The 16172-nt window shown below is 57.6% G+C and overlaps 1 protein-coding gene across 1 annotated transcript in view; it reads right to left on the reverse strand.

Moving 5' to 3' along the window:
* TECTA (tectorin alpha) overlaps positions 1-12890 on the reverse strand; it is a gene marked incomplete at its 5' end in the record, with an annotated part of 115844 nt that extends 102954 nt beyond the window's left edge. The window contains 5 exons of the mRNA XM_080650190.1: positions 3216-3381; positions 4151-4288; positions 7718-8005; positions 9645-9778; positions 12827-12890. Of these exons, the coding sequence (XP_080506316.1) occupies positions 3216-3381; positions 4151-4288; positions 7718-8005; positions 9645-9778; positions 12827-12890 (790 nt within the window). The remainder of the gene's footprint in view (positions 1-3215; positions 3382-4150; positions 4289-7717; positions 8006-9644; positions 9779-12826) is intronic.
* Between the last annotated feature and the right edge of the window lie 3282 nt (positions 12891-16172).

The following is a 16172-nucleotide window of genomic DNA, read 5'->3' on the forward strand; positions in this document are numbered from 1 at the left end:
CTCGGCCAGGCCAGGGCCAGGCGCTGGACGGTGCGACACCCTGGACTCCACAAAGCACCTCAGGAGGCAAGTGTTGCTGCCCTCCCCCGACCAGTGAGGAACGAGGCTTAAGAGAAACGGAGTCACTTTTCCAAGATCACTCAGCAGCTCAGAGGGGAAGCCAGGGTCCACGCGAGTCCGTCTATGCAGCCGAAGCTCTCGGCGGGTCCCTGTCTTAGTCCACAGGAGTGTGCCGCCCTCCCCAAGGAGCCTGGCTCACCAGGGACAGCAGCACTGCTCGCTGATTCCCTCAGCCATCCGCTGGGGGCCAGAATATGCCAGAAAAGGTCAACAGCATGAACCAGGAGTCAGATGTACACATGCAAATCCCAGGCTTCCTGGGAAGATTCGAGAAAGGGCTGACCTCTGGGTTGGCACCTCCAAGGCTCATAAATCCTGCAGACACTAACTTACAACTACAAACGTCCTCTCTCACTCTAGGCCCTGCCGAGTCCCATGCTGCCCCGCGCTCTCGGCCTCTGTCGCGGGCAGAATCGCGGACAGAACTTGTCCACAGGGTCTAGGTCGGGAGGAGCCTGAGTGGAGTAGCAGAATGGTTTCAAGGGATGTGTTAATTTTTTAAAAATATATTTTTATTGACTTCAGAGAAGAAGTGAGAGGGAGAGAGAGAGAAACATTAAAATGATGAGAGAGAATCATTGACTGGCTGCCTCCTGCACGCCCCACACTGGGGATGGAGCCTGCAACCCGGGCATGTTTCCTGACTGGGAATCGAACTGTGACCTCCTGGTTCATAGGTTGATGCTCAACCACTGAGCCACGCTGGCTGGGCTAATTTTTAAATTATTCACTACTATTTATTTGGTAGACAATCAGTCTTTAAAACCACTTTCCTAAATAAATTATCTCCCCGATCAAATTTTTGAAATTTGTCAGTTGTTAATATCAACCTTCAATGGAAATAGCAGCACCTTCGGGCTGAGGGCTGTGAGAGTCCTTGGTTGGGGGCGGAGTCAAGAGAACTGGGCAACCTCCATGGCTATGGCCTTAAGCCCACCTGCCTCAGCTTTCCCACCTGTGAGATGGGAACAGCGCTGTTTCCTCTCCCTGCCTCCAGGGACCGTGATAGTACACAAAGCTGGCACACACTGACGGAGGCAGGGGCATTTGTAAACTGAGAATGTCGGAAGGAAAGATGGAAAACCAACATGAAGAAATACAAATAATGCCATAGACCAAGAGTAAATATAGTTTGAAATTGCAGTTGGAAAAGATTTCTCAGGTTTTTATAACACTGACTACAGGTTAACCGAGCAGAAGGCATGGTGCCCAGCAGCCCTCCCCGTCTCCGTCCGGCAGGAACAACTCCATCTCAGCAGACGATGATGTTGATACCTGCTGAGCAGAGGCCTCCAACGGGGTAACAGATTGGCTCCCATCCCAGCAGGTCACATGCATCAGCTGAAAAAGGCCCCTTCACCCCACAGCCTGGGCACCGGCCCAACAGCAGCCTCCACGCGGAGTAGCTGCCAGTCTCCGCCTTGTCGGGCTTCCGGGGGGCGGGGGCATGCCTTGGAATAGAGGACATTTGGGCCAAAAGGTGGAGTCGCTGAGATCATTTTCTTTGCGAAATGATGATATAATAAGCCAGCTCCACTCACACTTCCCTCCGCACCCAGCCACCCCCAGGCTCTCGGACCGGTGCTGCCCAGGGCACATGGAGATGCAGAGCCTCGGCACGGGGCACAGAAGCCGTCCTGGATACGAACCCCACCGTGACTCCCGGGGAGGAGTGAGGGGGAAGTGGTTTGCATGCCGCTGGCCTGTGTGTCCCGTCACCAGCCAGGGCTGTGGCCACCACCGCGCCACTCGGCTCTGCAAGGAGTGAGGGAGGGGCGAGGCGCTGTGGCCACCAGCCAGGCGTGGCGGGGAGAGGCACGGGGCGCTGGGTGGGTCTTTCCCAGACCTCAGTCACACTCAGGGCAGGAGCGCAACCGGAGCCCCGTGCGCGAGGGGCCAGGGCGGTCCTTCTGGTCCCCAACCAGCTGCGCTCGCACACTTGTCGCTGTCTCAACCTGGAGACTTCGCAGCCCGCAGGCCGAGGTGTCCGGGCGCCGGGGCTGACCCGCCTGACCCCCGCGGGAGTGGGCCGAGCGCGGGCTTCAGGCAGGCGGATGGGGCTTTTCTGGGTATTAAACAACCTGGAGCTGGGCCAGGAGAGCAACCCGAGGTCTCCCGGGGCTGCCGAGACGCGGGTCCCCAGGAGGGCAGGAGACCTGGACCTTCATCCCAGCCCAAGGCATCATGGACCTGAAGCTCCGGCACCTCTGCGGCCAGCGCCGGCCGTGTCTGAGCTAACACGTCTTCAGCCTGTCCCCAGCCGAGCTCTCCGCTGTGGAGCGGGAGGCGCGGGCTCCGGCACCTCCGCCTCGCAGAGCAGCCAGCACCGCCCTGGGCCCTCGGAACGTTCTGGAGAGATGCAGTGGCTGGATGGCTGAGCGCGCGGCGGGTGGATGTTTACTAGTTCTAGTTGCTCTCGTCTCCACTCCTCGGAGCAGAAGTGTGACAGAAACCCTGTTTCCAGAAGATTCTTAGACACACACGAAGCAGGAGTCCGTAGCCGGTGCTCCTGGGAGCCCTGGGCCGCTCTGCACGCCGAGGGCGGTGTCCCCACTGACTGCGAGGGGCCCGGAGGAGCGCCCCCAGCTGGCTCAGCAGCGGCTCCCCCTCCCCACACTCCTGCCCGTGGGCCGCTGCTGGGCGGTCTCAGGAGAAGCTGCCCCGCAGACGGACACGCGCCCCCCTTCCAGCATGTGCTCCGGGGCCGTGTCCTCCGTGGGGAGGCGGCGCTCCAGGCCTGCCCCAGTCCGCCACGCCGGGGCCGGTGCAGGGGGCAGGCAGGAGCGGGTGGAGGGACTGTCAAAGGGGAAGGATCCCACAAGGCTGATGTCAACCAGGGCTCCCTCCTGTCCCTCTGGCTGGGACGTCTCTCAAGACCCTCGTCCACGTTGTAGCTTTCCGAACAGCGAACCGTGCTCACGCCGCAGGCAACCAGCCCAAACCGCGGTGTGGGGACGCTCGCAGGAGGCGCTCTGGGTCTAAGGAGCCCGCTGAGAGGTGTCCAAGGAGGATGGTGCGGAAAGTGTCTGCCCTCAGGGCCAAAACGCCTGCCCGTCAATCTAACTGCGTTGCCATAGAGACAGGAACAGCCTTACCTCTGGAGGTGCAGCCGTTGGCCGGGTCAATCTCTTTCCCGTCCACTTTGAAGGCCCAGCGGCCAGGGACGTTGACGTTTGTGGTCTCCTGGATGTTCACGATGTCGGGGGTGCGGGACCCCGGCAGGCTGAAGAAGTTGCTGAGGTTCCCGCCATTAAACCCTGCCTGGAGCGCAGAAGGGAGCGGCCTGAGCACAAACACTGCTCCTCAGGTGAGAAAGGCCGGCCTCGTTCCCGCCGCACCGGGTCAGGGTACCAGAGATGGGCAAGACTAGCCCCCCAGTCTCCACAGCCATCGGCATCCTCCTCTTGGGAAGAGCTCTGGGCAGGACCCCCTCCAGGACACCCGGGCATGGCAGAGTGCAGTCAGGGGCCCACCTGTGCCCTCCTCCTCCCCCGACAGAGTCAGGGCCCCACCTGTGCCCTCCCCCCTCCCCCGACACAGTCAGGGGTCACCACCTGTGCCCTCCCCCCTCCCCCGACAGAGTCAGGGGCCACCACCTGTGCCCTCCCCCCTCCCCCGACACAGTCAGGGGCCACCACCTGTGCCATCACCCCCTGAGACAGTCAGGGGCCACCACCTGTGCCTTCCCCCCTCCCCCGACACAGTCAGGGGCCACCACCTGTGCCCTCACCCCCTGAGACAATCAGGGGCCCCCCACCTGTGCCATCACTCCCTGAGACAATCAGGGGCCACCCACCTGTGCCATCACCCCCTGAGACAGTCAGGGGCCACCCACCTGTGCCCTCACCCCCCTGACACAGTCAGGGCCCCACCTGTGCCCTCACCCCCCTGACACAGTCAGGGCCCCACCTGTGCCCTCCCCCCTCCCCTGAGACAGTCAGGGGCCACCCACCTGTGCCATCACTCCCTGAGACAATCAGGGGCCCCCCACCTGTGCCATCACTCCCTGAGACAATCAGGGGCCACCCACCTGTGCCATCACTCCCCCGAGACCCGTCAGGGGGTCCCCGCCGCTTGCTGTCCCCGTGGTCCAGTTGATTTCATAGTAATTGAAGAGTGTGAATGTATAGGAGCCATCAGACACCAGGACGGCCTGGAAAGTGTTCACCTGCAGGGGGAATGGATGGGCTGTGACTCCCACTGCCCACGGCAGCTCCTGCCTCCGCTCCACCCTGCCCCAGCAGCTCAGGGTGCTGCCGGCGCTCGCGCTCTGCGCCCTCTCTGAATGTGTCCTCCGTGGGAAAAGCAGGGCGTGTGGGCAGTGCACCTGGAAGAAAGAGGCCTGAGAACCACCTAGAGGCCGGTGGGGGCCGCCCCTCAGGCTCCGACTCGCCTCAGACAGAAACGCAGAGCTCACTCAGCTGTGCTGGTGTGCAAGCGCCCACAGATGGCGGCAGGAGAATAAGCTACAGGAAGCGTAGGCAGGGAAGGGGCTGAGCGCCGGGGCGGGGCGGGGGGGCAGCCGGGGGGGGGGGGAAGGGGGGCAGGTGGGGGGCAGAGAGGCGATGACAGAGTTGGTAGAGCATGTCTCGCTCACTTCCCAGAGAGCACTGGGGAGCGGGGCGCCCCCTCACCTTCGGACAGGGCAGAGGAAAGTGATTTTCATGGAGCACTTTGTGGGGGAAACTGCTCCCCTCATTGAGCATTCATGCATCACTTTATATCTGCAAAGTTCTCAACACTCATCTGCAACTCAGATCAGCACTAAGATGGGCAATGTGGGGCGATGCCCATCTCATAGCTTAAAAACCGAGAGTTAAGGGAAATGAATTCCTGGAAACCTCTCAGTGGCCCGGCAACAGAAGGCAGGATTCGGGCCAGAGCGCCAGCCGGCCTCTTAGCACCATGCTGTCAGTGCAGACTGTCTTCACGCCAAGCTTTTCAGGACGGAGATGTTATATGCATTCCCGTGAGCCTTGCAAACTGCATGTGGAGACAGGCTGTAGCGAATGCTGCCTTTACTGCTTCCCTTTGCTAACCCCACCCGACACACATTTCAGGAAATTAACACAGAATTAAAGGAGAGGCTGCTTTGACCGTTTCCATTCAGACCCAGCATCCCCGCTGCCCGATACCATCCTGCTGGCATTCTGTCAGATGCAGAGCAGGACCCACGTCCTTATCCCGTGTAATCAGACTGCGCAGAGGATCCTGGAAGCCCCACACGGCCCTCCCGAGGGTCCCCGTGGGGAGGCGAGGGGAGAGTAAAGAAAAGCCCTTTTTGTCGGTGAGGACTTTCCCCTCGAGCGCTGTGGCTGACACAGTTGATGGCGTTTATGATGGAGTCGCCGGTATATGCCTCCATTCTTTGGCTCTGCTCAACCGAAAAAGAAAGTGGGGCAAAGATGAGTAAGCAGTCAGCTAAAGATTGCCTAAGGTCACAGCAGGGTCAGATTCAAGGCATGGGCACAAAGTCAAGGTCACAAGGTCACACAAGGACTGAGCTACATGCCCCAGACCAGGCTTCTCCTTCAGGAAGTGGATTCCTCCACCTGAAACCAAGTTGGACAGATCTGTGGTCCAAGCAGGTCTCAAGCGCAGCCCATGTCTGATCCCAGAAGTCACGCAACCGGCCAGCCACCCCACACCACTCCGGAGGCCCTGCCCTCGGCACCTCGCGGCTCGCGCTCACTCGCCTCTACGTGCACACCTGCTCCACTTTAGTTTTAAGGCTTCTCCAGACCTGTTTTTGTAAAACCAGGTTTTCAATTCTTAAAAACCCTCTTATACTCCAGACGACTTCTAATGACCCTGAGGAGGCAGCCGAGAAAACGGCTCAGGACTCAGTGTTTGGAGACTTCAGTTTGCACCTGCTCTCCCTCCTCTGAGGTCCGCTCTCTCTTCATCCACGTTGGCAGGTTATCTAGCCTCTCTGGGCCTGCTCTCGCCTTCAGTGGAGCATCCTGTGAGGCTGAATGAATGCAGAATCGGCCTCGCACAGAGCCAAGCTCAGAGCAAGCCTTCCATGAGCATCAGCTCTCCCTCCTAAACCAAGCGTGTCCCCGAGGCCCTGCCTCCTGCTCCTCGCTGCTCTTCCCTTCCTATTGCGCCCCGGAGACCCTCTGCCTCTTCCAGGCCACCCAGGTCAGGGCGAGGGCCTGCGATGGACGGTTCCTCTGAGGAAGGGGGCCTGGGCTGAAGGGCAGATGGAAGAGGAGGCCAATTTCAGGACAGGGACAGACAGACACGGCAACAGCTCCATGGGGGTTGTGCTGTCTTTTTCTCCAAGGAGCTCAAAACAGTCAGATGTTACCTCATTCATCCTCGCTGAAGGAGTTCTCACAAAGTCCAGAAATTTACTTCAAAGTTCAAGCCAGAAAACACCTAAATTATCTTGCCATTTTTATTGCCAATGGGAGCTTTTTGAAAATATGGCGGCCAGCATTTGGTGGGCATTCTCCCTTCCCCCCCCCCCGCCCCCCACGGACTCCAAGGCCCGTGCTCACGTGTCTCACGCCCGAGCGCTGTGAGCACGAGGCTCCGGGCAGCCACGCCCGAGGCGGCGGCCGCATCCCTGCTCCCGGTGCAGCAGCGCGAATCGCCTGCTCCTTCCGAGGTATTTCCAGCCTCTGCGCCCGCTGCTCGGCGCCTTGCTGCGCCCAGAACCCCCGGCGGTGGAAGGGGCCCAGGCCCAGGTGCTCACCTCGGGGCGGCCCCGGGTCGCCAGCCCAGCACGTGCCCACCTCTGTCTCCAGCTCAATCGTTTCTGTTCCGCCCAAACAGCTGGCTCATTGCCAAGGAAACGGGAAAGCAGATGGGCTGGAAACAGCCCTCAGAGAGCAGAGGGCCGGTGTCTGAGGGCGTCTGCTGCTGAAGCCACACAGATGAAGGCGCATCTGCTACTCCAAAGCTCTCCCAGCCCGGCAGCCTGAAGCCGCGGCCTTGAGGGAGGCGCACCTGCTGCTCCTGGAGGGAGCTGGCGTCTCTGCTCTAGTGCCAGTGCCATCTTTCTGACCGGACTTTTGTTTAACATCCTCAGAGCAGATGTTAAAACTTCACTCAGGAAATGCTTTAATTGCCCAATTAGCATCAAATCTGAATGCCAACCCTGGTCGCAGTAAAAGAAAGATGATAACATAATAAAATGAGTCAGGTCATTTGGCCCCAAACCAGCACCCATTTCCTTGTCCTACCAGGGGAAGAGGACACACACACACACACAAAGGAAATTAGCTGATGAAGCGAGGCAGGGCCTCAGGCAAGAACAGAGGGACCTTGGGCTCCTCAGGGGCCCTGACCGTGCGGCGGGATCTGGTCTCTGCCTGAGTCCCTCTCCTGCAAGGAGCCGGCGGGCGCCTTTCCGCATGTGCCACGCTCAGCGGCAGGGGGTGCACAGCCTCAGAAATACCGCGCTGCCTGGACCGGCGAAGTTGGCCCATCGCCCCCTGTTGCCTGGAAAGTGGGGGGCATGACTCATCAACTGAACTCGAGGCAAGGGACGCTCCTTGGCTCTGACAACCCGACTGCTTCAGGGAGGCGAAGACGGACAAGAAGCAGGTGGTGGGGATACAGGGAAACAGAAAATGTGGGTTATTACAGGGGTGGTGCTGCTCCCTCCATAAAACGTGACTTCCTCCCAGGTCACAATGAAGACCCACGTGGCCGAGAAGGCTGCCATGTCCTTGAAGTACTTCCTGATGTCCTTGGTGGCTCTTCTCAAGATGGCCGGGTCCATGGTCTCTCTGTAGTAGATCTCGCCGCGGATCCCATTGTGCACATCTGCCCAAAATGGGGCGATGAAGGCCCTCCCGTCCGTCAAGGGGAAGGACTCGGGTGTGAACTGGCTCACCAGCACATTGAAGGAGACGACGCCGTTGTTATTGACCTAAAAAATAAGGCAGGCTTTGCATGGCGGATCTGTAACCATGACAACTCTAGAGTCCTAACCCCACACAGACATTGCCTCATCCTGTGAATGGAAACCACTTCCACTGAATTAGAACTCCCAACATTGCTCAGCCAGGAGGTCTGTTTACTTTTAAACTCATCGATTTACTTTCACTTTCAACTTGTCCTTAGCGGCATTTCTTCTTCATAATCCGTCTCACTTCCTGTTTTTGATCCTATCTCTGTTTACGCATCTTGTGCTACTTGGTTGTGTGTGTGTGTGTGTCCCACCAGGCAGGGAGTAATGTGGGCAAAAAAGAAGATGCAGAATCACAGGAGAAATAAAACATGGAAGCAAAATGTTAAATTAAAAACTTGAGGAGCTCTGTGTATTAGACCTTGATTTCTACTATGTGACAAGAGAGGGGTGTCAGGAAAAGAAAACCAAATTTCCTCCTCTAACTCCCATCTCAGGACACAGCCTCGCCTCTCTGGATGAGGCATTTAAAGGACTTCTAGGACGTTCCAACCACCTGCTCCATCTCCTGGGGGATTTTCGTGATTCGCCAGTGCGTTCGTAAACTTGTTAAATTACAAAACCTCACTGCACACCATGAGCCAGTCTGTGCACTCAGGTGACACAGATCTGTCTTCACCTTCTTCTCCAGGTGCCACAGCCTCACTAGCACCAAACCCAACCAACCAAGCAATCCGCTGAGCACACAGGTGTAGAGAGCCGTCTGGGAAGGCACACGGATACTTTTTAAATTCTTATCAGCTGAGCCCAAGGGCACTGGCAGAATCCTGTTATCAGTACTGATTTCTTATCCATGTACTTGGAACGAGGAACAAAAAGGACCTTGACCCACCCAAAATAAGGAGCTTACTCAGATCCTGATGAATAGGATTTGGGCACACCCGAAACTCCTTTTGATCATAAAATCCCTTTTGGAAACCAATAAATATGCTGTGTTGTCTGAGGTGAGTGTGACTGTCTCTCTATCAGAGGACAGGAAGCCACCCGGCACCCAGCTTGAATCTATTTCTGTCTCTTGTCTCTTTCTTTCTCTAATTTCTTAACCCCCGGCTCCTCCCCTCAGGAACCTGTCTTTCTCCCTTTCCGTGCGGGATGCGGAAAAGGAAGGAACACCGCACCACACACAGCTGCCCAGAGAGCTCTGCCAGCAGGCGGTACCTTTTCTGCACGTGTGTCTGCCCCTGGGCCCTATGGCCTGTCTCAGACTCCGTGAGGGTGGCCAATTCTGCAAACGACGTTTATGTAACAGCTGGCTCCCCATTTCTGAGCCCTGACTCCTCTCCCAAGTGGTAGAAAGCCTGAGAACAACAGACACAAACTGTTCACACCCCCAGGGAAAGGAAAATGATCCTGCTCCGAGTAGCTTTTCATCTTATCGAGTAGCAAAGTAATGTCCATGGCTCGGAGCTGTATTGTCCTGCCTGCTGCGAACATCAGCCATTAAATACCCCTTCGAGCTCCGTAATCATAAAATCTACCAGTTCATGAGTTCTCCGAGCCTGCCACCAACCCTCTCGTTCCTGGGCCCGGACGGGTGTTAAATGCTTTCACTTCTGACACACAAAGGGAAGCAGAGCGCACAGCGCTGCCTCTCACTTACGTAGACGGTGCGGTAAGGCACGCCGAAGAAGAAGACGGGGATGGCCAGCTTGATCTCGGGGGAGCTGCCGTCGTCTACTTTGGGGGTTTTGGTGTCATTCTGCCAAAATGGGTACATGAGCTCCCTGGGCTGAACTGTCAAGAGAGTCGGTGGTTAGATGGACAGCAGATCCCTCCTCCGTTGCCTAAGCCACTTCCCTCCCACCCATGAATGCCAGCTTCTGTCAGGAAGTCAGACTGCCTTTCATTCCCCGGAACCGGCGCTCACACCGGCACTGCCTTCGGCCCCGGGAAGGGGAGAGCGATGCCTCTCCTCAGGAGCAGCCCGTCCAGGCTGCAGCCCGTGCTTCCAGACATCGTGGCGAGAGCCACGCTCACAGTCCTGCCATGTCCTTGAAGCTGTGCAGCCGCCCTGCCCGGGGCTCTCGGAGCCTGAGTGCCTCCCGGTCCACATGTCTTAGGCAGCTTGACCCTTGGCCAGGGGTCAGGGCACAGAGAAGGTGCCTGGTGGCTGTGCCACTCCCTCAGTCTCCAAAGTGTTACTCTCCTGTCTTTTCCTGAAAGGAGTCCCCTCCCTCTGCTGCACAATAGGAGGAGAGCCCAGATCCCGGGAGGAAAGAAAACAGCTGGGCCTGGGACAAACTGGGAGGAGGGTGTGCAGTGCCCTGGCTGAGGAGGGCTACAACAGGGATTAGAGACTGGCTCTCTGCCTGCTCCTGTCCACCAAGGGCAGCGTGGGGTCCTCCTGGGGGAAGGCGCTGGGGCCTGGAGGACGCTGTGGAGAGGAGGCTGAGGGCTCTGACTCATCAGCCTGGCCCGGTGAGTGTGGCCGAGAGCACACTCCCCTCACAGAGCTGTCACCACCTCCCTGGCAGCCTGGCCTGTTTCTCCTCCAAACTGGTGTGTGTGGGGAGGGTGTGTGTGTGTGTATGCGTGGGTGTGAGTGCGTGTGTGTGTGTATGCGTGGGTGTGTGTGTGTATGCGTGGGTGTGCGTGCGTGGGTGTGCATTTGTGTGTGTATGCGTGGGTGTGCATGGTTGTGTGTGTGTGTGTGTGTGTGTGTGGCCCTGTTTAGTGATAGAAAGTAGACAGTTTTCCAAGGGTCTACATACAGGACTTGACCACGGCCAATGAAATAATCTACATTTGGGTGTAACATTTCTCTGCCTCTGTCTTCTCTTCTCTTGAATGAAAATGGAACAACAGAACATCATCCTTTCTTCCTGTTTAATTGTTAGTTGTCAGGGGCAATGGCAAATCCATTTGGGGCTCTCACCTGCCTCTGTCCCTGAGGCCCCTGTTGCTGCAAGCAGATGCTAACGCCCTGCACAGGTCAGCCGCCCTGGGAAGCCCCTGGCAGCACTGATGGGGCTGGTGGGCTGCCAGCAGCCGGCGGTCAGTGAGCAGACAGCTCAGGGCAGAGGGAATGCAGTGGCCAGAGGGCCGCGCAGACGCACCAGGCCGGGGCAGATGGAGAGCTCAGCGGCTTCCCAGGGTGAACATCAGAGGGGAGCCGGGAGAGTCGGGCACACAGACCATTAGGGCATCATTGTTCCCCAAGCCCGACTCCGGGAAGCTCCCCCCTCCATCACCCTCAAGGAGGCGCTGTAGCTGATTCAACCACAGGTTCCCCGGCTGGCGTGCTTTACTTATAGTCACAACCAGGAGGCAAAAAGGGGTTCTTGAACATTTGCATTTGCACAGAAGCAACACATTCAAAATGCCTAGGAAGTAGGAATTTTAAAAAATCTAATCCCTATTGTAGCATTACACACAGTTACTTATTAAACTTGCAAGGTGATAAACTTTCTCAAGTTAATGATACTAAAGCAAATCACGTCATGGATTTACCCTGCATGAGCAGCTACTTGGAAGTGATGCCCACGTGGGCACGGGCTTATGTGCACACTGGCCGGTAGTCACTTTAACGGGAAGGTTACCTGGCATTGTGGCAGCCGTGGCCACCCCGCCTAGAAACACAAAAGCCACCCCCCAGGAGGTGGCAGAACTGTGGTCACAGGGCGGCCCCTCGTTTCTCTCTCTGCCCCAACCGGGGGTAACCTGGGAAGAGCTTTCCCTTCATGAGTGACCCCAACTAGTGCATGGTTTTGAACAGGAAAGACTGGACAGTTAAAACTTTTTCAACTTTAAGAATACAAATAATAAAGATATTTAATGTTGTATATGCTTAACAAATACTTGTTGAATAAAGAAGGTGCTTAATAAAAGGGAGTAGGTATAACTACAGTAATTTCCCCCTTGGAAGCCATCAGTATAAAAATACAGCCTGTTAACAGATGGCCTACTTATTGCCAGCAGAGTTCGTGAAAGAGGGAACTCGCTCGCTTCCGGTGGGGACTTCACAGACATCGCTCTGCTCCCGGACTTCGGTGGTGTTTTGTTTTTTTCACCAAATAAAACGTACTTGCTTAGAGCAGGGGTAGGAGATGAGAGTCGGCGGGATACCCGTTATGGGGGGCTGCGCGCTACAGCTGTTTACCTTTACCCAGCCCTCGAAAGACGTCAGATGTGTCATCATGCCGGTGAGCCAGACAAACAAACAATGCAAAGGAAGATGCTTTAGCACCTCAGTTATCACTGAGCGTTTCAGATCCACGTAGACTCCCCCCCTTTCCTTTCTAAAATCCAAAGCAGTGGAAAGAAATGCCCGTGTCTTCTCACTGCCCCGGCCACGCCGCGCAGAGCGGAAAGGGAGTCGCGGAGGGCGATCCTGTTTGTCTCACCGCGGCTCGGGTTTCTGGCGGCGCAGAAGGCCACTGACCCAGGGCACCCACACCAATGCCATTGAACTCCCTGATTTGGGCTAAAACAAGTGTATTCTTTCAAGTCCCCATGCCTTAATGGGGCTCAATCATGAGGTCTGGCAGCACACACACCTGCCCAATATGCTTTTAATGAAAACAGTTTGCATTTTCTGAAAGACCCATTATCATGGGGCGATCCAGTCTATACACACGGTGTTCACAGTTAAATAAGAAAACTAGGAATGTAAATAAACATTAGTCAGCGTTACCGTATTTTGCGTTTGACAACAAAACTTCATTTACATTTTTGTTTATCTGTAGACACACGTGGCCCTGACCATGACAGCTGCACCAGAGGCGTCTCTTCACACACTGAGGGGCACGCGGGTCAGGGTTTCACACCACCCGCCCGACTCACCTCGGTGCTGCACCAGCGCGAAGATGAAGGAGACCCAGATGCGAAGGAACGATGAGCAGTTCATCCTGGAATGTTAACAGAAGGGAAAGCCCACAGCTTGCCAGAGCCCAGGGGACACCGGAGTGCTTAGTGGCGAGCCCCCGGCACCTCGGGCCGTCACAGGACCGATTCCAGGAAACATCCACGGACGGAGCTGAGTGGGGCTGCGGCTCCGCAGCTGGCAGGCCCCAGTTCAATGCTCCAGGAACAAATCAGACTCCCCCATGAAGCAGCTTGGACGTGTGATGAGATCACGCCATCACCAGGAGATTACATAGAAGCCCTGGGGCAGCAGAGGTGGGAAAAGCCGGCCCTCTGGCCCCTGAGCAGCGGGCAGTGGGCGGCCCCGAGGACGCGGGCCGCGCTGGGTCCCCTCGGAGACCTGGCTCTCCCAGCAGCTTCCGGTGAGGTTCAAGTAAAGGTCAGTGAGAACAATGCAGCCCTACAGGTGGGGAAGCTCCGGGCGCGCCATCCCGTCTCCACGGGTCACCCTCCGTCGGAAGCGCTGACCAGGGTGGGGTGGCACAGCCTGCCCACTGCCTCCCGCTGGGGTGAGCGCGTGAGGGTGACCGGCAGAGGACTTGCCAGGGCTGCTCCTCGGAACGACAGCAAGAATAGGACTCAACACGCAAGCGAGTCATTAGTCCGGCGAAGTGCCCAGGGGCTCGCGGGCGCGGACCTGCGTGCCTTTCGGGGAGCAGCTGAGCTGGCTGCGCTGCCCCCGCAGGGGAGCGGACAGTCCGCCGCCCGCCGGGCTGAGAGGCAGCTGCCAGGCACACTCACCTGCCCGGTCCAGGGCAGCGAGACCCAAGTCTGCGCGGCCGCCCTTCAGCGCACACCTCCCCTTACTCCTCAGGCCTCCTGCGCCTCAGCCACGGGCCTGGACCCGCAGACCCTGCCCGGGTGGGGCTGAATCTCCAGCTGCCAGGCGCACGGACACCTCCAGCGCTAGCGAGCCACAGCCTTGCCGACAGCGGCCTTGGCAGGGGCTGCGGTGCCCGGCGACCCAACCAGGAGAACTCCCTGACACCTGCATTTAGGGAACATGGTACTGACCTGTTCTGTAGAGCCTGGAGGAACCGAGGCAGGACTATTAAGCCAAATCTTGGTAAACCAGGAAAACTCAGGCAAAACACGAATCCATGTCAGTTCTCCCCCTCCTGCTGCCAATTATTGCTGATTCCTGAGATGATGTCTGAAGCGCCTACTCTTAAAACCAAAAATTCCGTTCCCCTGCACTGGAGGCAGTGAGTGTTGAGTTGCAATCGAGTTTTTTCTATTGATTAAGGAAAAGTAAATCTAAAGATCAGTTTCAGGATCCTGGAGAAAGGCTCCTTTCCTGAGAAACCAGACCTCCCCCACCCCTCAAAAAGGAGATTCAGATGGAAATGTCAGGGACTCGGAGCTGAAACCCCAAGCCTTTCTGATCGGAATCGCTTTGCACTGAAAAACACAAAAGAAACCCCCTTCTACCTTTGTACCAAAAAAAGGCAACGGGGTAGCGTTACAGAATTAGCATTCGCCAGCATGGGACTGAAACGCAGACAAAGCGCTGCTCCCACATTCAGACGAAGTTGGTTTCTGCTCAAGTCTTTTTCCGTTTCTGTGGTTCGAGCCGTTGCCACAGGTAGCTGCACGCGGTGTGTTCACAGGTGTGCACGGAGCAGGCAAAGAAAGCTTCTCCACCTCCCCGGGTTTCATTTCTTCCCTCTCCTCTCCGGCCCACCCTGTGCGCGAGCCCGGGGCCCGTCCCTCCCCAGGAAAGGCCACGCCGGCCTGGAACCCTCAGGGCCCAGGGAGGGAGGTGGGAGGTGGACCCCTTCTGACGAACATGGGCAGGAATACGTAATTTAAAAGGTCTGTGAACAAGGGGAAGACATGTTCAGATGGATGAAGAATGGGGAAAATTGGCTAAGACATAAACTGAGGTTACTATTCAAAACATTTAGAGTGAGATTTGTTTAAAACAAAAGCATTTCAATGTAGCAGAAAAAGACTATATGTCAATCAGTGGGAAATTTTAAATGACTCCAGATTTGTCTCTGACCAGACAAAACCGTACAAACGCATATAATTCCAGTTTTGAGCAAGTTGCCTTACAATGGACAAGAGCATCTGGGGAAGTCATTTTTTAGTGTAAATTATCCAGTATCTTTCTAAGAACCCATGATAATTCGGCACGTTTTGCACACTAAGCTTGCTCTGGTAGTATGAATCCTCCACTCTTGCTCACAGATTCTCGCTCTTGACTGACGCTGTAAGAAGCAACACCCGACTGGCTTCCCGCCCACCTGGCCCTGGAACGCCACCCGCGGCTGCGTCGCCACGCCTCCAGGGACCAGGCCGGCTGTCACTGGACTGCCAGCCACTGGGAAGACGATGACCCGGCCCCGGCAGTGGGCACCGCCTGCTCTGCCTCCAGGGGCCATGTGCCCCCACCTGGGGAGCCAGTTCTGTGCCCCTGCTGCCCACGCTGCCCACGGGGAGCCCTGGGGGGGAGCCAGGAGGCGGGGAGCCTCACGCGTGCCCCCGCGGCCGTGGGGGGTATCGGGGGTTTCCCATGGGGCCTGATCATCAGCAGTCCTCCCACCGCACATACGTGCGTGATGCAGCAATTCCTGTCCCTGAGACTCCACCCCTTCTCCGCGTCGGTCCCCGGAGCTGGCATTGCAGCCCAGGCAGCCAGGCCTCCTCTCCTCAGGCTCCGGAGCACTTGTGAGTGAAAGGCTGTTCCCAGAGGCTCAGCAGTCGCCTGTCCTGGTGTGGCGTCTCCTCCTCGCTTGAGTGCCCTCTCAGCAGCCCAGGTCCCCTCCCCTCCCCTCCCCTCCCCTGCCAGTGTGTAAGGCCCCCTCCCCTCCCCACCCCTCCCCTGCCAGTGTGTAAGGCCCCCTCCCCTCCCCTCCCCTCCCCTGCCAGTGTGTAAGGCCCCCTCCCCTCCCCTCCCCTCCCCTGCCAGTGTGTAAGGCCCCCTCCCCTCCCCTCCCCTCCCCTGCCAGTGTGTAAGGCCCCCTCCCCTCCCCTCCCCTGCCAGTGTGTAAGGCCCCCTCCCCTCCCCACCCCTCCCCTGCCAGTGTGTAAGGCCCCCTCCCCTCCCCTCCCCTCCCCTGCCAGTGTGTAAGGCCCCCTCCCCTCCCCTCCCCTGCCAGTGTGTAAGGCCCCCTCCCCTCCCCACCCCTCCCCTGCCAGTGTGTAAGGCCCCCTCCCCTCCCCTCCCCTCCCCTGCCAGTGTGTAAGGCCCCCTCCCCTCCCCTCCCCTGCCAGTGTGTAAGGCCCCCTCCCCTCCCCACCCCTCCCCTGCCAGTGTGTA

The sequence above is a fragment of the Plecotus auritus genome (assembly GCF_963455305.1).
Source record: "Plecotus auritus genome assembly, chromosome: 13".
Classification (NCBI taxonomy): Eukaryota; Metazoa; Chordata; class Mammalia; order Chiroptera; family Vespertilionidae; genus Plecotus; species Plecotus auritus.